Genomic DNA, 19,780 nt, shown 5'->3' on the forward strand with positions numbered 1-19,780 from the left:
TCTAATTTACGCAAGATCCTGGAGACAAACTTAGGATGTACTAATTAGGTTTTATGTTTTAAAATGTTACAATGTTCCACAGGTTTTATATACACAAAACCATGTGGTTATATGTATATTAAATAAGTGTAACATGCCACACTATCCAGCCATATGCTAGCATGTCACATGAGGGTCCATTCTTACGATGGGGTTTGGAAATCATTCGGCCCCAGAAAAGGCACATAACGTTACGCACATTTATCCAGTGCAAGGTGCTGCATACATCCTCCCTTCAGTCACCATCTGACAAGCATAACCGCAATTAAGTTTCAAACTTTTATTTCCTCCCAATAACATACATTAGCTTATTGTTTCCATTCCATATCGATCGCAGGTCTTTGCCTTGTCCCTGCGACACTTCAGCAGGAAGACGGATACCAGCGTGACCACAGCCAGGAAGACAGTCATCACCAGTAGTACCAGTGCCATCCCGGTAGTGTGCTCAGCACCTGCAAGAGAGTCAGAATAATGAGCTCCAAGATAAGAGGCCAACATAAGCAAGGCAGGTGGTTCCTGCTAGTGTAGATAGAAAGGATTACATCTGTATACACAGTGCCAACTCCCATAGAACCACCTCAGTTTGAGATCCGTAGCAGGATTTAAGGCTCAATAAAGTGTAAGAGGCACCCAATCACTGGCTGGTAAAGATGCCATCTTAAAAGCATGGAACGTTATGGGCATCATACTACTGTATAGCTTCCTCCCAATGTGTTCTTGGTCAAAGAGGACTCTAGTCTGATGGACCAAGAGGCCTCATTTGCAATGAGGCACTAGGGCCAAGCGTTGGTCATCTACATCCAGTGGTTGTGGCTAGATAGCATAAGCCCGGTGGATACTACATACTGTGCTTTAACCCAATGCTAGTTGAGCCCTGCCCCTTTTCCAGTGCGGATTTCCCAGTTTAGCCAGCAGGACAGTGGCACCACCTGTTCAATTAGGACAGACAGGGCCCTAAATGGACTACGGGGCAAGTCAAAGAACTCAAGCTACTAATTAATTCTTCTAACTCATTTAAATCTTGTTTACAGTCAGTTCAAGCGACTATCCAAATTATTCGGAGTGCTGCTTAAGGACTCTCACATGTCCATCCCCATATTTAGGGAAGAAAACACCCAAACAATGCTAAACCTACGGTGAGGAATAATTTCACTGGGGCAAGTACTATCCCCGAGCCAGGATACCCCTGGCATACAAAACCCTGGCTTTAAGAAACCAAATGTTTAGTTTAGTCCTTAGCTTGCCCCTCCAACCCTCCATATCCAATTTGCAACAGTGGCCTGTAGTGGTGGCCATACACAACATACCACCACAATGTTGTGTTGGGGGGGGGGGGGGTAAACAAGCCATCAAAGGCCCTCCATGGTTGTTTTGGCCCTGGAAGGAGAATTGTGGGGACTCCAGCATTCATTAAAGAAAACCAGATTACTCACCTAAAAATACCACAAAAAAAAAAAAAAATAAGCAGGAGAACCCCACAACATTGCACTACCTTGAACATTCACCTTCTGCCTCCACCAAAAATGTGCAGATTCAAACCCTTGACTCATGCCAAAGAGCACATGCAGTATGCCAGGAACCGGAACCTTGTGTAAGAAAAGTTAAACCACAGATGGGAGGGACGGTACCTGGCAGTGACCGATCCAAGAAGTCTGGCTCATCGGATGAAGCATCCCAGGATGGCACTTCCCCCAGAATGGATAAAGGGCCAATGACTGCTACTTCGGATTCCACCGACAGGTCTGCATTTAATGTACAAACAGAATGAGGATCTGCTACCAGCTGTGGCACTGCAAGGGTGCTCTAGTAAAAATCAACGTTACACCCACCAGGCTTGGAAACATCCCTCTTGCCTCTCGGTGCAGCCACACAGTTCCCAGAATCACAACAGCTGCAGATGCTACTGGAACCTTCCAGCGCCACATAACTGGGGAGAAAACAGGGCATTTAACTCTAGTTTTAAACCAGTGCAAGCAAGTCATTCAGTCTTAGAGTCTCACCTGTTGGAGGATTTGCTGAAGGAACACGCCTTGTCCACGGCACTTTGTTCGCTGCCCACTGGCACAGCCTTGAGGCTGCAGGTGATGTAGATCTGGAGAAAGGACAACTCATGAGCCACTGGTGCCCAGGCAACTTACTCAAGACAGGAGTGGGCAAAGGGGGGGCAACTCACCACATGGCGATCATCGCCAATGAATCGGAAAGCATCCACCGTGAACTGAAGCCGGCTGGGCTGGGGCCTCGGGGAGATGAACGAGGAGGCGGAGTCAGACAGCTTCCCATCAACCAGGCACCTGTGTCATGGCAAATTTATAAATGACAAAGACAACAGGGCTTATAAAGATGTACGCAAGGAACCTGCCATGCTTTGTCTTTCCCCTTATAAGAAGCAACGCTGTTCGAGCCACATCTTGAATACCATGGGCTACACTTAAATGCCCAGCCCAAACTCAGGTTCTACTGTAGACGTGGCAAAGTCTAGCCATTTACCCAACCAGCTTAAACCAATAAATCCTAACAGACGGTGGCTGGGAAACCCCCTAACACGAATCAAGGAGGGAAGCAGGTACTGCGGCCACTTACCGATTGCAAGGAAGACATTAGGCTACCTGCTTACCCGTTGGATGAGATTATGTCATATCTAGGACTGGAAGTCTGGTCTGGAGTCAAAGTGGCCACACAGCCATCAACATATACAGTCATGGCCACGTGGTTTCCAGTCTGGACTGAGGCTTCAATGTTGAAGACATCTCCAAGCTGGAAGATGCTGTTGGTCCTAGGACCACTCCAGTCACCTGCAACAGGTAAGATGCAAACAAGTTACAAGAATGTCAAAGTGAGAGGGGAAGCAAGACGTTGACAAATGGCTGGCAAAAGGTTACACCACGAAACCACCTGCATCCTTGTAACTCACCACAGTAGCCCTGCTAGAAATCTAAAATATTGTGTTAGAAGTAACCACATACCATCAGCAAGAGGCAAGCTCCTTCTCCAATAAGGATTGCAGACAGAGAACAAGGCTAATCAGTTGTAGCCCCCTGCTCTACAGTGTAGGTTTCACTTGCCTTCCACTGGATAATGTAGGAAGTCATGTTATCAGTCCAGCAGCTCGAGTGATTAACACGTGGGCCACCATATGTGAAGCATCTTGCGGGGTTGTATCAACTAAACCCTACTAGAGAGGCTTACTCGTCTTTCAGCAATCTCTTTTCGCCTGCATTACCACAAGTCTAGGGTTTGTACACTACGGCTGCATTGGCGCAAGAGCCCGTGTAAAGCCCACCTGGGTGTAGCTCCACCCTATGTAAGCCCTGGTGATTTGCAGGAACGACATTTTGGGGGTTGCGAAAAGCCCCAAAATAAGTTAAAAGGGGCAAGTGATCCGCCATCCACTTCTACACGGGGGAGAACTCTCAGAAAATCTTGCCCTGTAGACTAAGTGCTGTTAAAATCCTTCATTTAACAGTCAGGATGTTACCAGCCAACCCGGTCTTTAATAAACCACCTACTAGTCATCAAGCGTAGAGAGAAGGCAAGACTCTCCCCTGCAGACACCGTGGAGCTGAAGGGGACCCAGGTGGGCTTGATGGCCTGGCTGCTCACGTTGACATTCCTAGGATGAAAAAAAAAAATCACAACACGGATGTCCTTTCACATAGCGCAACAGTTTTGCTGGATGTCAATTGTGCCTCACCTCGTGTAAATGCACTGAATGAGGACAGCTGCCTGGTTGGTCCTGGTAATGACTCGGCTGCTGCTCGTGGATGGAGATGGGCTGTAGGTCAAGATTGAGCTGTAGACCAGCAAGTCTGGGGTCATCTGGAAAAGATCACCAGTGACATGGCCATACATTAAACTGCAACAATTATTTTTTTTAGCCATTAGAAACTGTACCATCCCACAAGTATTTATGAACAGGTTACCGGCAAAAGGTTAAGATTGAATTGTCATTCCTGAGGCTTTTTTTTTTTTACAAAAACAAAGATGTGTGTGCAGCAATTCATAATTTCCAGGAAAGACTGAACCAGGCCAATGTCTGCCATAACAGCCGAAAATGGGTCAGAGATATTGGTGATGCATTGGTGCCTTAGGGTATCACACCGGCATCATTTTCACCAAGGTGAGCTGCAAGGTATGGGCAGGAGAATACCGATGCAGAAAATAAATAAACCTGCGGTTACCATAGTCAGGTGAAACCAAAGGTTGAACAGGCGAAGTAATCTGCGCATGTTCCCTTTACACAATCGAGTTACACTTTCCCTAAAGAGAGGCCCACCATTTCCACTGCACCCATAACCTAAATATTTTAGCTAGCTCTCGTACCCATCTGGAACACTAACACAATATTCCCGACTGCAACCATCAGCCTCAGCCAGTGTAATCAATGGTAAGGGCTCATGGAAATTGCAGTTCGACATATCTGGAGAACTGCAGGTTGCCTTCTATTCAATCTTTTAGATCTATATCTAAAGTGGTCTTCCCATTGCCGATTAAATAGAATCCATATTAAGGTCCAATTCCATTGGATTGAACAAGACCCTCTAGAATTACTTAAGCCTTTAATCTTTATTTGTATATAGTTCAGAAGAATCTTTACAATCAAATTTAAAATACAAGAGTAGATGCACACATAAAACACATTACAATCAATATGATAAGTGGAGAATTACAAAACGGATACACCTAATGGTACAAGGATAAATCCTATGGATACAAGTAGCACACAATATCATTTGACCACAAGCCCAAGCCAGCATCGCCCAAGGGGCGATACATTACAAAGCCAATCCACTCTGTAGCCACCCACCAGTCCGCCGCTAAAGCCCCCCACCCCCACAGTTAAACCTCACAAAAAGGTTTAGCCAATCTCGCCTTTCTACCATCATAGCACCAGTAAAACCTATGTGATCACCATTACAGCGTCTTACAATGAATATTAAAGCGAGCTGGGGTCCAGGACATGGTCATGCACGCAGCAGTCCCAGGCAAAGCCTCAAGGTACTACACTACTCATAGAGGCTTATGGGTCTTCATCCGGCCTTAAGTTATTTTCTTCAATGAGACATTTCTCCACAAAGCCCGAAACAGCAATGTTAACCCTTTCGGATAATTCCAAAAGTTTTTTTTTTTGCATCACAATTGTGGACCATCCCACCCAAGGTTGTCATGTAGGCCGTGCATACCCTTTTACATTGGGTAAGGACATGGAGGAGGTGTTTCCACTAGCCCGATTATCTTACATATCCAACATGTCCCGTTTGCTTCAGGAACCTTAGTTCTAGCACCCAGGAAAATAAATAAAGGCAGTTGGTATCGTACCGCGTGCATTCCTCAGGTAATGTTGAGTAATGTAACATTAGCTACATGCGTCCATAGTATTAGGCCACTCCCATTTCCTTATTTTATTTTTGAGCAATTGGTTCAAAATGGGTGTCCTTGTCCCTCTGTTAAAGTCAGGGTACCAACCCATCCACTCGTAAATTCTGGTCATTAGGTTACCATATTCTATTTAACTTTGCCGGATAAGTGAGCCACCAGTCTCACTTAACTTGGCGAGTAATTGACACTGCGTGTTAGAACGGCCTTGTCGGATCATCAGTTGACCCATCGGTGAGGGTTCCAGGCGAAGATACTGGGGGGGGGGGGGGGGGGGGAGCTAGAGGAGCTCAATGTTAACATTGTTAACAATGTTCTAGAAATAGCCCCCTAGGCGATCTAGCCGCTCATCACCCATACAGAGGGCCTCCAGCCCATACAGGACCATGGACAGAAGCACTGTTTGTATAGGACAATAATCCCTTCCATGGTGTAACCAGCAGTCTTCGTAGAAAATGGGCCCACCAAGGCAGTCGGGCCTTCCATGCCCTTTGCCCCTTTAATTTCGTTGTAAACCCCGTTTGCACTCACATCAAGCCCCAAGTACAGGTACATGATCAAGGACCCCTAGGCTAGTAGCAAAGCTAACATGCTTAAAGGCCAGATTTCGTTTTCCCCAGATTGATCGTTATCCTTTGCGCACCCAGCCAATGTTTCAAACATGGCACGCGCCCCCATTAGCGTATGATTGAACCTTGAACATTACCAGATCATCCATGTACAGCATGCACGGAATAGGACAGTCATCGATCCTAGGAAAACTGCCAACCACCGCCATGAATCACAGTGGGAAGCCAGCCATGTACAAAAAAACTGCGACTTCCCCTTCCAGTAATATAGCAAGGGGTTGAGTTCTGCCATTCGAATTTTGAAGAATGAGTCAGTCCTACGGAGGATAGCACAGAGGCAAGACACTGGTCTTGGAAGCAAGACCACACAGAGCAGAGGGTCGAATCCAGGATCTGTGCGTTAGAAACTGAACTCAGGCATGGTATTGGGCCCGTAAAACAAACAAAACAAAAAACCATTGATAAAACCCAAATCCACTCTGCAGTTCGAATACGCTCCACCCCAACATGGGTCACTAGAAGCCGCATTTTAAAATTCATCCAACCTCAGAAAACAAATAAGGAAATCCAGTTTTTATTCTGTATGAGAATGCCGGTGTACAGGGTTCAAAGAGTAACCTCATGGCCCCGAGTCAAGTCCCTCAAGGATGCCAGATCTTTAAAGGCTTTGTTTGTAATGCTCCCTTTGAGTGTCCAATTACCCGTCGATGAGCGCATGCCCGAAGAGTCAGGGCCTTGATCTCAGTTATGTGGTCATGGGTACCAGGTGAAGTTCTTCTCCTAATGCTCAGGACTACATTTATTTTCATACACACCCAGCACCCTCCCCCCCCTCACATTAGTTTAACAGCTGGAGCGCTGATCGCGAGTCTGTGGGCTACCTTTTACTCAAACCTTTTGAGTTTTACTACGCAAAGGCGCGAAGTTTAAATGTTGGTGATCCATATGAGACCGCTTTGTAGGCAATGCAGGGATCCTGATAGCAAGAGGGAAATGTGTGCAGTGTTGGTTCAATCTTCTGGCACCTGTAATCATGCAGGTTACAGCATGGTGTGCTGCTTTGAGGGGGACCTGGTGTGCGGCTTGCTTTTGGCCCAGTAAGGAGGGAATTGCCCCTAACCCCCACCATTGATGTGTGCGATCACGAGGATTTGGGACACCATATGGAATTAGTTGGGAGAATGAAGGGTTTTATTTTGCAGGATGTGGTTCTGTAGCCATACGGTTTACATCTTTTTGGCTATGTGCTTGGAACAGGCTGTCAATGAAGCTTAGAGATTGAGCTGACGGGGGACGGCCGAGGGGTGAATCCTTCCAGGCACATCATTGTTGCACAAGTGGTGGAGGGATTGGCGAGGGCAAATCGGTTTTAGCAGATAGACCGGCATTCGCGGAGGTGGGCAGTGTACTGATAGTGTCATGTTGCCGTTGGGTCCATGTATAGATTCAAGAGGATTGGTGCAAGAAGGGAACCGGGGAGGGGGGAGGGCAGCACTCACATGAAATGGGATTTGGTTGATTTGAATGAGTTCATCTGTACGACCTGGTATTTATATCAGATAAGTAGAATGCAAACCATTTTAGGACAGCTTGAGAGAAACTCAAGCTCAGCAAGGAGGGAGGAGTAGTATTTGGTGATCAGCTGTCAAAGGCAGCTGAGGTTTTAAAAGGACTAGGAGACAAATTGCTAGCGGGGCTGTGGTTTTGAGGCATCAATATGACAGCTGATTTTAGTCATGAAGAAGCTTTGTATCCCATTGCATTACTCTAGTGAAGCTGGCACCTCAGGGACAGGTTTGGGCTAGAAGCAGTGCTAGACTACAATTCTGCTCCTGTTAAACCCCTCGATGGTGGGTGTGTAAAACCTCAGAGTGTCTGTGTTGGGTATGCAGGGACGGGATCCTCTAAGCTGCAGTCCTTGTGCCACCACTTGGAATCGGATAAGAATGGTTTTCAACGAGATTGTCAGGGTGCAGACACTTTGATGTGACAAGACTTAGCATCCACTAGTTATTAGGTAAGGTGGGACACTAACCAGAAGGCTGATGCATTACCTGTGGTGTGGAAAGGTTGTGAACATTGCATAACATTATGAAGGAGCGGTGCTCGACAACTGGGCATTTAGCCAGCTTTGTGGGGCAGCCTTGTGTGCGATATGAGGATTGTGGCTTATCTGCTCCAGTTGAGTGGAAGTGGGTTTGAGCATGAAAGAAGCAAGCAGGAGGTGAATACTAGGTTGAGCGTGTGACCCTTGACCTGCACAGGGAGAGTACAATCTGTTTCGAGCAATCCTATGGTGTTCCACAAAGTTTGGTCCTTGGCCACTTACCATTGCACCTGTTATACTATTCCAATTGCATCTCTTATTCAGTCATATGGGTTTCAAACCCACATTAATGCAAATTCTACACAAATGGTCTGTTCATTACCAACCTTCCTGATTCTTCACATCAGCAACTTGGTGTCTTTCTGCTATAGAAACTTGGATGGCATTTCTTAGCAGATTTTCCAAGCTACCCCGATTATATGCCCCAAGCTCTTATTTCAACCCGTCACTCTGAAATTCTTACTGCGTGTGATTTAGGACTGCCATTTATTGTGAGCAGAGTGTCTTTGACTGGGAATATCTGGCTTTTCAGATACTGAAACTGCTCCGAGTGAGTTTCCTAAATCAGCTCTTTTCTAAAGTATTCTTCATTCGCCAGCCCGGATCATCTTACTTGGATCACCTTGGTTGTGGCCTCTGCAGTATAAATGAGAGCTTCCATTTTCTTTGCGTCATATTCCTCGGCTTGCATCAATTGACCCTGCGGATCTCATTGCTCTTGTAGCAACCATCTTGCCCATTACGTTGCGCCCCCCCTGTTCTGCATCCGCCTTTTGCAGCGGCCCATTTTCAGTCATACCAATTGTTAGCCATTAAGTTAAACGCTCTTGCTCTGGTCTTTGCACTTGCCTAACTTCAAAATATGAGTGTAGCAACACTTGTGTCCACATTAAGCTTATGATTTTTAACTCTTGCCGTCATCTTGTGTACTTACAATCTCTACTTCTGTATCATTAGTAAAACTGTTCTGCGCATTGGAAAAAATTCAAAATATGTAAATCCAAGTAGCATTTGCTTTCACGAGACCAATTGCTGGGACTGAGGCCCCATTCCTAAGAGTGCTCAGGGAAAAATTACAAAACACATTTGAGGGCTCTCCTGAAGTACCCAAGCGCGGGCTGCTGATACCAAGAGACACCAGTTAATATAGGGTTTTCATTGTTAGTTTAGTTAATATAGTTTTAAATTGCTTGTCCATTGTGCATTCCTGTGATAGTGTGGTGCTTTGTGGCTTTTGAAAGCATCCACTGTGTTCCAGCTGGGCCCTTCAAGCTTGTCTCATGTACATGCAGCTTGGGGTCCTGACTCATAGGCCACTCCTGCTTCCCTTATCCATGGGCTCGGTGTAACAAACATTTACACAAGAGCTTTGTACTTTCGTCATAACTGTGGCCTGTCTGCTGCTGTACTACTTGTGTTAACACCCCTAGTGGGATTGGTTGCGTTTTATCCACGCCATTTCTGTAATAAATTTGGGAGAGTACATGATCGATATCTCCATTAATTGATGTGGATTGTGATGTATGTTCTTTTCTTGCCTGTATATGTGCTTGATGCACTTCATGCTGTAGACAGTAGCCTGCACCTTTGCCTGTCAAAGTCACTGATGGTGGGAGGAGTTTGGATGTAGGTCTGTAACCTGGCCCAGTGACAACCAGCATGAAGACATACACTGTTAACTTTCCAGCCTTAATAGCTTTTATGCCCTTTCTGCAGGAAAATGAGCCTCCAGACTACCTTTGCCAGCAGACATAGGGCCAAGTAATACTGAAACCTGGCTACGTTCGGTGGTGCAGACGTGCGCAAGCAGAAGCACAGGGCTTTTGTTCAGATGTCCGACAGAAGCAGACGTGTTTCCTGGTTCGTCTTCAAACACGGTACCCATGTGCCCTGCTCGACCATTTACAGTTAGGAAGATACTTGAACACAAAGTGGGCGAGGCCTAAAGATCCACAGGAAGCAAGAAACACCTTTCCACAAATGGCCGGGCAGCGACCTGGGAGGCGTGTACAAGACAACACGAAATTGAGATGTTTGGACGCAGATAACTGCATTAAGCCATTCATTTTGTATACACTTCAGAAACTGTGTGGGGGAGGCGACAGAAAAAAAAAAAAGAAAAAAAAAATATAGCTGGGAACCCTGAAAGTCCTCAATGCACGGAATGGGGCTGAGCACGGGGTTGGCAGTAAAGCCTTCCTATGTGCCACCATCAGGATATTCAATCTTAAAGCCATGATCTAACCTTAAATCAACAGCCAATGACAAAATGCCAAGACTGGAAAATTGCATATGGTCACAAAGTAGGCCTTACTCATGTGTACGGTGGGGGGGGGGGGGGGGGGGGGGGCGCAACAACCTGAAACCAAGCCCAGAATCAGATGAGCATTCATGGTGCCGACAAACCCAGCTCAAAAACCATAAGTCCAACCAGTTGCTATGTAAAGACGGGAGGATTTCCCCCCGCACCCCCACCCCACTGTCAAGCCCAAGCATGGAGAATATGGGCGGGGGGGGGGTGGGGGCACACACCTCAAATTGTACCACCTCTGTGACCAGGGATGGGTTCTAGTTTTGAAGGACGATTCTTGCTCTATGGGTCAGCCGAATAGTGCACGCAGGAATTCCAAGTACCAGAAAAAAAAACATACAGCCACATTTTTTTTATATAACCACCAAATGGCATCAGTAGACATGATCTCGCTTAAATTTACTTAAACACCAAAGCCAACTCTGCTGTTGGAGACGACAACAGAGCATATTGAGAGCTACTACACTAACCCTTACCTTTTATCGTGAGAAGCGAAGTGTTTCTAAGGTAGTACATTTGGTAAAATGAAAGCCATTTAACGGGCATGATGTAATCCAATAGCCAGAGTAGGAATTGGAACGGAACAAGCAGGAGCGGCGTTCCAGCTAAATTGGTCTGTCGCAAACCCCCCCAAAAAAATATCCATCTATATCAGTCGGCTGCGCGCGTGAGAATGGATGCAGAAACAGACTTGAAACTCAGCAGCTGTACAAATTCGTATGCATGTCTTGTAATGCACATACTTTGATAAGAGTCCAACTTCGCACACAAGGGTTTCTTGCAGAAATACTATAAAACAAGTTAAATTTTAAAAAGGGTTTCCATCCGTATGATACCATAATGCTCTTGGCTTTCACCGTGCTTCGGTTCCAAGAGATACTGTGGTGCACAGCCTGGCCTGCCGGCACGCCACTCATCCTCCTCTTTCAAAGAGAAGATGGGAGGGGACAGCAGGCCTCCGCCCCCCCCCCCCTCACATTTTTAACCTTAGCGATTGAAACACCGAGAAGCCCACCATTCACCCCCGCGCTATAGCACTCACGAACGCAATTCGAAGGCGTCTTCACCTGCAAGGTGTTGCCGCAGTCCTGCAGTGCCACCTGGAAGGTCACCGTGTTATCCGCGTTGGCCGACGTGTAGCTGCAGAAATCCGCCCCCAGCCTCAGGTCAGCGGCCTGCACCAGCTTGCCCGTCCCAAAGAGGTCCCTCTGCACGGTGACCACCATGGCAGCCTCCTGGCACTGAACAGCCAGCGGGGTCATGAGTGGCAGGGCCCTGCTGCCAGCCTGGCTCCAGGCACCAGTCAGGGACACACCTGGGGCAGAAGCCCGACTCCCCTGGGGGGCCCACGAGGAGGAGCCCCTCCTGGAGGAGGGATCCCACCACGGGCTAGAGGCGACCCCCTCAGCCATCACCAAGCACAGGAGCACTGCCCTCACGAAGACCACAGCCTGCCTCATACTGGACGCTGTATTGCCACACAACGATGAAAGGGCCCTGCGGCTCCCTCTGCTTTTATGCTCGCAGAACAACTCGACTCACGCTGCGTAACACGCTACAGAGGACTCCAGGCGTAGAATACCCGCACCTGGGACTCACGCTGCGTAATACGGTGCAGGTGGAACCTACGCACTTAGTATACCCGCGCCTGATTTTCACGCTGCGTAACACGCCACACCTAGGAGTCAGGCTCACGCTAATATACTGAGGCTCACGTTGTGTACGGACCATACTTGTCTGGCCTTGTGTATTCCATTCTTTGGTTTCGTGTCTGCCATCTCTTAAAATAAACCCTTTAATATTAAAAAAATGCATTCAACACTTTTTTTCTCGAAACTTTTGTGTCGGAACTTTTGTCATTCTAAACTATTTTTTCGAAACTTTGCCTGGACACCTAACAGCACCAATGAAGTCATCAACTCCCAGAGGACTGCTTTGAAAAAACACTGGCATACACTTCGAGTGCAAAGTCAGATGGTAATGCGTGAGTAAAGCGAGCTCAAAAAGTTCCCATGAGGAGGTATTTTGGGCAGGGAGAGGTAGGAAAAGGGTGGGAATGGCCATGGGGATTACCATGGTCATAGGCAGTCAATGGGTGGGTAAATAACCAAACAGCACCAACAAGCTGTGTGTCTCTCCTCAGATGCCATTTCTCGCTTTCTGCTCTCTGATGCAAGTGTGGTTTATGCCCCTTCCCCTTTTTTGTTAGCTGATGATACTGCTACCATCCCCCATACATTTCTGTCTCTTTATACAGGACACACAACAAGTGTCTTTCCAAAACTTTGAAATTTAGCATGACAAGCCCTTTAATTTTCTATCATGCAGGATTATGCTTTTTTCACACATAGGAATTCAAGTTCCAATTTTTACTTATACAATTTACGTTGAATAAATCTCACATATTCTTGCCCTCCAAAATGTTCTAACTGTCCCTTCTAAAGCTTGCCCTAGTATGCAGAGGTGCGCTGCCTATCTAGGGTCAGGGGATGGCCAGAGAAACTGACCCTAAAATCTTATCTGGTGCAGATTTAATGAGACTCAGAGAAACGCTACTATCCTTATGTTTCAAAGGAAAAAACCTGGGAAATACCAGGACACGAGCACAGCAGGAGCTAAGTGCTTTTATTTCTACCTGCATATCTGCTCAATTCTAAAAAACGAAAATATTCCTGTTTCAACTTTAAAAATCTTTTTCTGGTTGCCTAGGTAACTAACTAGGCATCCCTTGTGTAGATGGTAAACAAGTGTCACTAGTGTTCCATTGCTTGTCATCCACTTTTTTCAGTACCCAATATAAATCACTATTCTTAATATTTTATTTTTTATTTTATATATTTATATAGCGCCGGAACCCGCGGGCATCAGGGCGCGTACATAGACATAAGGACAACTCAGGACAGGACAACAAGTAGCAACGGGATGATAGTATCATAGTGGATAAGGGGTGAAGAAATCCTGTGCTCGTGTATCTTATTTGAAAAGGGTGGTTTTAAGCTGTTTCCCGAATTTTCGAAAGTTAGATTTAAGTCTAAGATGGCTGGGAAGCTCATTCCATCTTGTGATTGCTTTAGATGGGAACGCTCTACCTAAACCTATGGCTCCTCTAGAGGGACCAAGCTTCAGAAGGCCCAGTTTTCCAGATCTAAGGCTGCAACTAGGCTCATACAAAGTGAATTCTTGTTTTAGGTATGCGGTCCTCCATTGCTGACCAGTGGAGATTTTTTTCTGTCGCTAGTAATGTGCTCCCTTTTATATTTACCTGAGATGGTTATAACGGCATTATTCTGCATTGTTTGGCATTGTCTAACACATTTGTTGCTAGCTCCTAGCAACAATGCATTCCCATAGTCAAGGCGCGAGAGAATAGTAGCTCGGGCTACTGTGGCGCTATTTTGTTGGTTCAGTAGTGGCCTGATACGTCTTAAGAGTCTTTGATGATAGTGGCAACTTTGTTTGAGGTAAGCTACTTGGTCTTCTGCTCCCAATGAAGATTGCAAGTAGACTCTGAGGGGCTGATTCATGGAATGTGTGTGCCGAAAAACAGGGATTTGTGCGCCATTCTGCCCGCAAATCCCCATTTGTTAAACAGGGATTTGCGGGCAGAATGGCACACAAATCCCTGTTTTTCGGCGCACAAATTCCATAAATCAGCCCCTAAGTGTCTTAACTTGGGGGCCATTTTTAGGATCCTGTAAAAATGTGTGACTATCAATGTCTGACAAGAGCAGGATAAGCTTGCAGTATAAACACAAAGGCCCTCATTACGACCCAGGCGGAATACGAAAAACGATGGCGGAAATGTAATACCGCCATCGAATACCGCCCGTTGCGATTATGACCCGTCACCGTAAAGTACGATGCGATTAGCGACACCGTAATGAACGCCAACGCTAACTGCACCAAGTACGCGCACGCGCGCCGTGCAAAACCGCAATATCCGCCATGGCGCAACGGTACGCGAATGCTGACCCCAGCGGACATTCACCTAACGCCATCAAGCATGGCGGAAAGTACCATTCCGCCATGGCGAGAACTACGGCATCGCGAACCAACCGTAATGGCCCTACTGAGTGCCTGTACTCCACTCCCTGGCCACATTGCACAACTTCTCGTAGGCGCAATGCAGTCACACCATGCAACCAGTGAAATGTACAAGTCACCCATGCATGCCAACGAACAAATGCATGCAGGGGCCCCAAGTGCCCTGTGAGTGGCCATCCCCAATTGGCAACACACCATTGCCGTACTGATGCAGCACAGGCATCTGAAGGTGCAAGTACATCAAAATGAACTGAAAATTCCATGACACAAAACAACAACAGTCCCCCATCGCTTGCCACCAGTGTAAACCAACAGTCAAAGCAGTAACCTGAGGGAGACTGCACCAGCCCTGTACACATGGCAGTAGTCAAACCAACCATCAGCATAAGCACGTACCACACAACTGTACCCAGAAGCCGGAACCCAATGCAGAACACCTCACAATACATCGCGCCACAAATCGGAATATGCCACATTACTAGCAAAGAATAACGCTACACGGTTAATATCTGAATATAAATTTAATGCACACCAAAATCACCAAGCCCATACAGCCATTTGAGCATAAACTCACAAATGATCAGCATTACTGTGGGCTGCATCTGCAATAAATGACCAGCTACCCCATGTGTGACGCCCTGTACCTCCATGGCACACAGGGGCTACATCCACGTCCAAAAAGGCAACATGGAAGCGCCTAGGACCGCAGGCCCGTCCCATGAAGTAGGCACTAGTCCAGCTGGAAGCTAGGTATGCTGCACCTAGCAACTAGTACTGCGTAAGGGCATGTGGGCCATTGGCGATCGTCCCATAAGATCGTAATGGTGCTCCACTGATTAGCACGAAGCTGCAGGTGTCGACTGTAGAAGCCATCTGCAGGAGTGGCGTACAGATGGCAGCGGCAGAAGGGGAGGAGATACCTGTCACCCAAATGAAAAAAAATATAGTATGGGCATCCGAAATTCATATGTATTACTCACTACATTCAATACACCAAACCTACAACCATATGCATGCTAGCCCACTCATAAGGATCAATTGCACCCAAAAATCACTTGCGAATCATTACGACACAAATCGAGGTGAATACACTATTTCAAACGAGTGTCTGTGTGCATGCGCCTGTCAGAACAGGATCCATCAGATGGGATCATCAACGTGCATAGACACAAGTGATTGAAGGCGCATCGAGACAGGGAGGGTTCAACAAGGGCAGACAGACGATGGTCCCACTATGGCAGCCTTGCATCACATAGCGCAGGGGAATGGGATACATTCCAAATAGCCATGTACATGGCCGACTCCCAATTAAATCATCTTCCCATGCATCCATTCATCATTCCCTCATCCCGTTATGAAAACGCCTGAATATTCACTCACATAACATTCGAAATGTCCATTGAGTCTGTGCGTAATGCAGCCTTCAAAATCCACTGTGCTCCTGCCCGGATTCCTTGTGTAGTGAAGTCACATGTATTTGGGAACGTCCTGCCTTATCGTCCACTACGCTATAGCGCATCCCATTCAAATCATATCAATCATTGCATTCCCGTCATGGGCCCTGTCCCAAGGACATTCAACAATAGAACGTTACATTTCCAGTCAGACCTGTGGGCGTCTCCACGCCGCTAGTCGAAAACCGAAAGCGCTGTCCTTCGAATTCCTAATTTGCAACATCACGTTGAAAAGGCATCTGTGAACGCTTGTATTCACAAATACATCTATGCAGTGCGGCTGTGTGTGAAAATGGTAACTGCCCTCAATCACTGATGGGACTCCCCGCCGTCGGTGAACCTCGGTACAGTGCTGCATGAGGGTCCACCGTTGATCGAGCACTACATTCCACTGACCCTTCACAAGTCTGCTCGCGAATGCAAATATCGTATGTGCAACAATGGGACCATAGCAGAATTAACATATAAACCAATATTCCACAGCCTACGGGATTAAGAACATGAATGCAAATGCAAGATGCCATGCGTCGAATTGCAGCGTCGTGTGCGGAACGTGCTCGCACGAAAGGCATTGCAGCTGACACAGGTGGAATGAATCACCACAGGTGAAGGCTATACAGCCTGAAAACACATAAATTGCATACCCAAACCCCTCCCACAACCACACCCACTCCAGAATGCTACCGGCAGGACTAGTGATGTTGGGCCTGGGGGACCTGATTGCACTGCAAGTACTCCAACTTCAAGAAGAAGACGAACGCCAATGACTGCAACAACCAGCCGCACAGAGGAGACACAGGAGGAGGAGGAGGAGGGCAAGGCATGGCCAGCAAGCCCCACCAGCACAGCCACTACCACCACGCAGGCAGCCCGCAATCCCAAGCCTCCGAGCTAATCCGTTCAACCTCACAGCTGAGCAGATTCACACCCTCTACCGTTTGGACCGGGACACCATAACCGCCATTGTCGACATGACACATGCTGACCTTGTCAGCATGATAGATAGCCCAACCGCCATCCCACCCCTACTGAAGGTGGTGTCTGTACTCCACTTCCTGGCCACAGGCACCTACCAGCACACAGTCGGACAGTTGCATGGCATTTCACAGCCACTATTCTCACGGACACTATTCCAAGTGCTTGATGCCCTCCTGAAGCACTCAGACGACTACATCTCTTTACCACGCTCAGAGCAGGAGCTTACAAACACAAAAGTGGGATTCCATGCACTTGGCGGCATACCGGGTTGCATTGGTGCCATCGACTGCACCCATGTGGAATTGGTTGTCCCACATGCCATGGAGGCCCAGTACCGCAACCGGAAACAATATCATTCTATCAATGTACAAATGGTGTGTGACTCCAACAGGATCTTTACACATTGTTCTGCCCGATTTCCAGGATCAACACATGATTCTATGGTCTTGCGGAACTCTAGAATACCACGCTACATGGAGCGACACGCAGGGCGCCGATCCTGGCTACTCGGTGAGTCTCATTTAATGCATGAGTATGTGGGGTAGGTGATGCGTGAATGACCTGGCAGGAAGGGGGGGGGGTGCGTACGTAGCAATGACATTCCACAAACATCCTTTCTTGTCCACATACAGGTGATTGCGGGTATCCACTGAAGAGATGGCTCCTCACACCAATCCGGAACCCACAGGACCAGCATGAGGAGGACTACAACCATGCCCACTCACGTACCCGTGTGGTCATAGAACAGGCATTCGGCCTACTGAAGGCTCGTTTCCGCTGCCTCAGCAGGTCTGGCGGGGCACTCCTGTACCGCCATGAGAAGGTGGCAAAGATGGTCATGGCATGTGTCATGCTACACAACATGTGCGTACGTAGGAATGTGGCCATGCCCCCCGACGCAGAACTGCTAGCACCTGAAGATGGTCATGATGAGGGTGGGGATGTGGCAGCACCTCAAGGGGTCCGCGAGGCACAGGAGGCCCGTGAATTACGTCAGAATCTCATAGATGCATGCTTCTAGCACTCACGCCTGGTGGCTGTTACATGGACACGGGACTTGTGGCACTGTGTGTGTCGGGAACATGCACAATGTGGCCTGTACACCAGGATAGGCCTCGTACACAGAGATCAATGTCCACACATCTCATTGGATGAATATGAAGAATTGTATTGCAGATGTGAAATGACATTACACACCCAATCGACCCGCCACCCAAAGTAGCACAACACCCCCCCTCCACCCTCCTACCCCCCCCACGAACACCAGTGTCCAGTGATGCTCATTGTCATTGGTCAGACGCTATTGCAAGCCCCCTCTCCGGGTATCAGGGGCACCCCTGCCTGTGGAGCGCAGGTTCCTCCCAGATCTGCGTTGGGGGCTGCCCTGGACGGAACTTGCAACGGATGATGTCTCTGCCTGCTCACGTCCATGCATGTCCCTAAGGGTTTGTGAGAGCTCAGTGAGCACACGGCGCACAGCGGCAAGTTCACCACATACGTCTTTGGACGTTGCATGCAGTTCCCCCCTCAGGCTCTCGGTACTTCTCTCCATTTGTGCCCTTAGTGTCTCTGTACTACGCTCCATTTCTGCCCTAAGTGTCTCAGTAGATGTTTCAATGGCTGCCTTAGAACCCCCACATTCATCAGCATGCTCCTTGAGGAGCGTGGCCATTTGCTGCTGTTGCACTATCATCTGCTCGAGGGACTGTTGCCTCTGCTGGGCCATGCCCATTTGCGGTGGTGTCACAGAGGGGCTGGACGCCTCATGTTGCCTTGCAACAGGCCTTGTTGGGGTTGGCCAGTCGTCGTCTTGTGGGTGCCCCTGCGTGGTGTCCTCATGGTGTAGGGGATGAAACATACAGGGGGATTGGGACAGGTCATGGATGGATCCTACATCTACAGCACCGTTTTCTGTGTCGGAGCATGCTGGCATGAAAGCAGTTTCACCTATGGTGCTGCTGCCACCAGAAGCAGTGCCTTCTGTGGCATCCATTGGGGGGACCTGTGGTGCTGCTGTTGTGGACATGCTGGCTGCTGGGGTGCCTGTTGATGTCCCCTCCAGTGTGCTGCCACTCGATTCGTGCTGCTGACGTGTCTTGATCCGTGCAGCTGAGGTGGAGGGTCTTTGGCCGTTGGTCTTGGCCCTCTTTGCAGGTGTGCTGGTAGGGGTGTCCTGAAGCTCGTCGTTGGAATCTGACCCTGTGGTGGAGTAAAGGAGGGCGAGCGTTATTCATGGGTCTGTGGTAATTGTAATGGCAATTGTATCACATGCATTGGGGTGGTACCTGGGGGTGAATTGGGTCAGGGCCTTGGAGGTGGTCTCATTTTTTTGTGCATTGGGGATGCAGTTATTTGGCAGTCTGCAGTTAGGGTGTGCATGCTGCACATGTAGAGTGTGTTTTTTGGATTTATAAATATTTATTTATTTAATCTGACTTTTAAGGGGCGCTGTCATGGCAATGTATGTGGACGTTCTCCTGGACATGTGTTTCTAGTGCACTATGGGGACACATGGTACTGCACATGGTTGGTAATTGTGGATTTGGCATAGTTTCATTTGGGCCACCTACCTGATTCTTCTGATGTCTGCACTCCTTTCTCCATCCCTCCGACTCCCTCTATGCTCTCCATTCCAATGGTGGAGGCACAGATTTCTTCCCAGGGGGTCAACTTGATGGGTGATTCCGATCCTCCCCCGGTAGCTGTGGCAATGTTCCGGTTGGCAGAGAGTATGCTCCGGACGCGTATCCGTAGGTCGTCCCATCGCTTTCTGCATTGCTGTGGGTTGCGGGGTGCGGTCCCCACCGCACTTACCCGCTGTGCCACCAGCGCCCATATGGCCTTCTTGTTCGCAAGTGCTGTCCTGGTCATTTGCGTCGAGAAGACAACGGCAGCGTTCTCC

The 19,780-nt window shown here is 48.0% G+C and overlaps 1 protein-coding gene across 1 annotated transcript; it reads right to left on the reverse strand.

Moving 5' to 3' along the window:
* Window positions 1-304: 304 nt before the first annotated feature.
* Window positions 305-12,108, reverse strand: LOC138448040 (zona pellucida sperm-binding protein 3-like). Its single transcript, XM_069604685.1, has 9 exons — window positions 11,470-12,108; window positions 3,734-3,858; window positions 3,549-3,652; window positions 2,657-2,834; window positions 2,213-2,333; window positions 2,040-2,131; window positions 1,869-1,966; window positions 1,668-1,781; window positions 305-491 (listed from the first exon to the last, which is right to left on the reverse strand). The coding sequence occupies exons 1-9, from the start codon at window positions 11,860-11,862 to the stop codon at window positions 343-345; spliced, it is 1,374 nt and encodes a 457-aa protein (XP_069460786.1). The 5' UTR covers window positions 11,863-12,108; the 3' UTR covers window positions 305-342.
* Window positions 12,109-19,780: the final 7,672 nt, after the last annotated feature.

This window comes from Ambystoma mexicanum, chromosome 1p (genome assembly GCF_040938575.1).
Source record: "Ambystoma mexicanum isolate Mex_15411 chromosome 1p, UKY_AmexF1_1, whole genome shotgun sequence".
Taxonomy (NCBI): Eukaryota; Metazoa; Chordata; class Amphibia; order Caudata; family Ambystomatidae; genus Ambystoma; species Ambystoma mexicanum.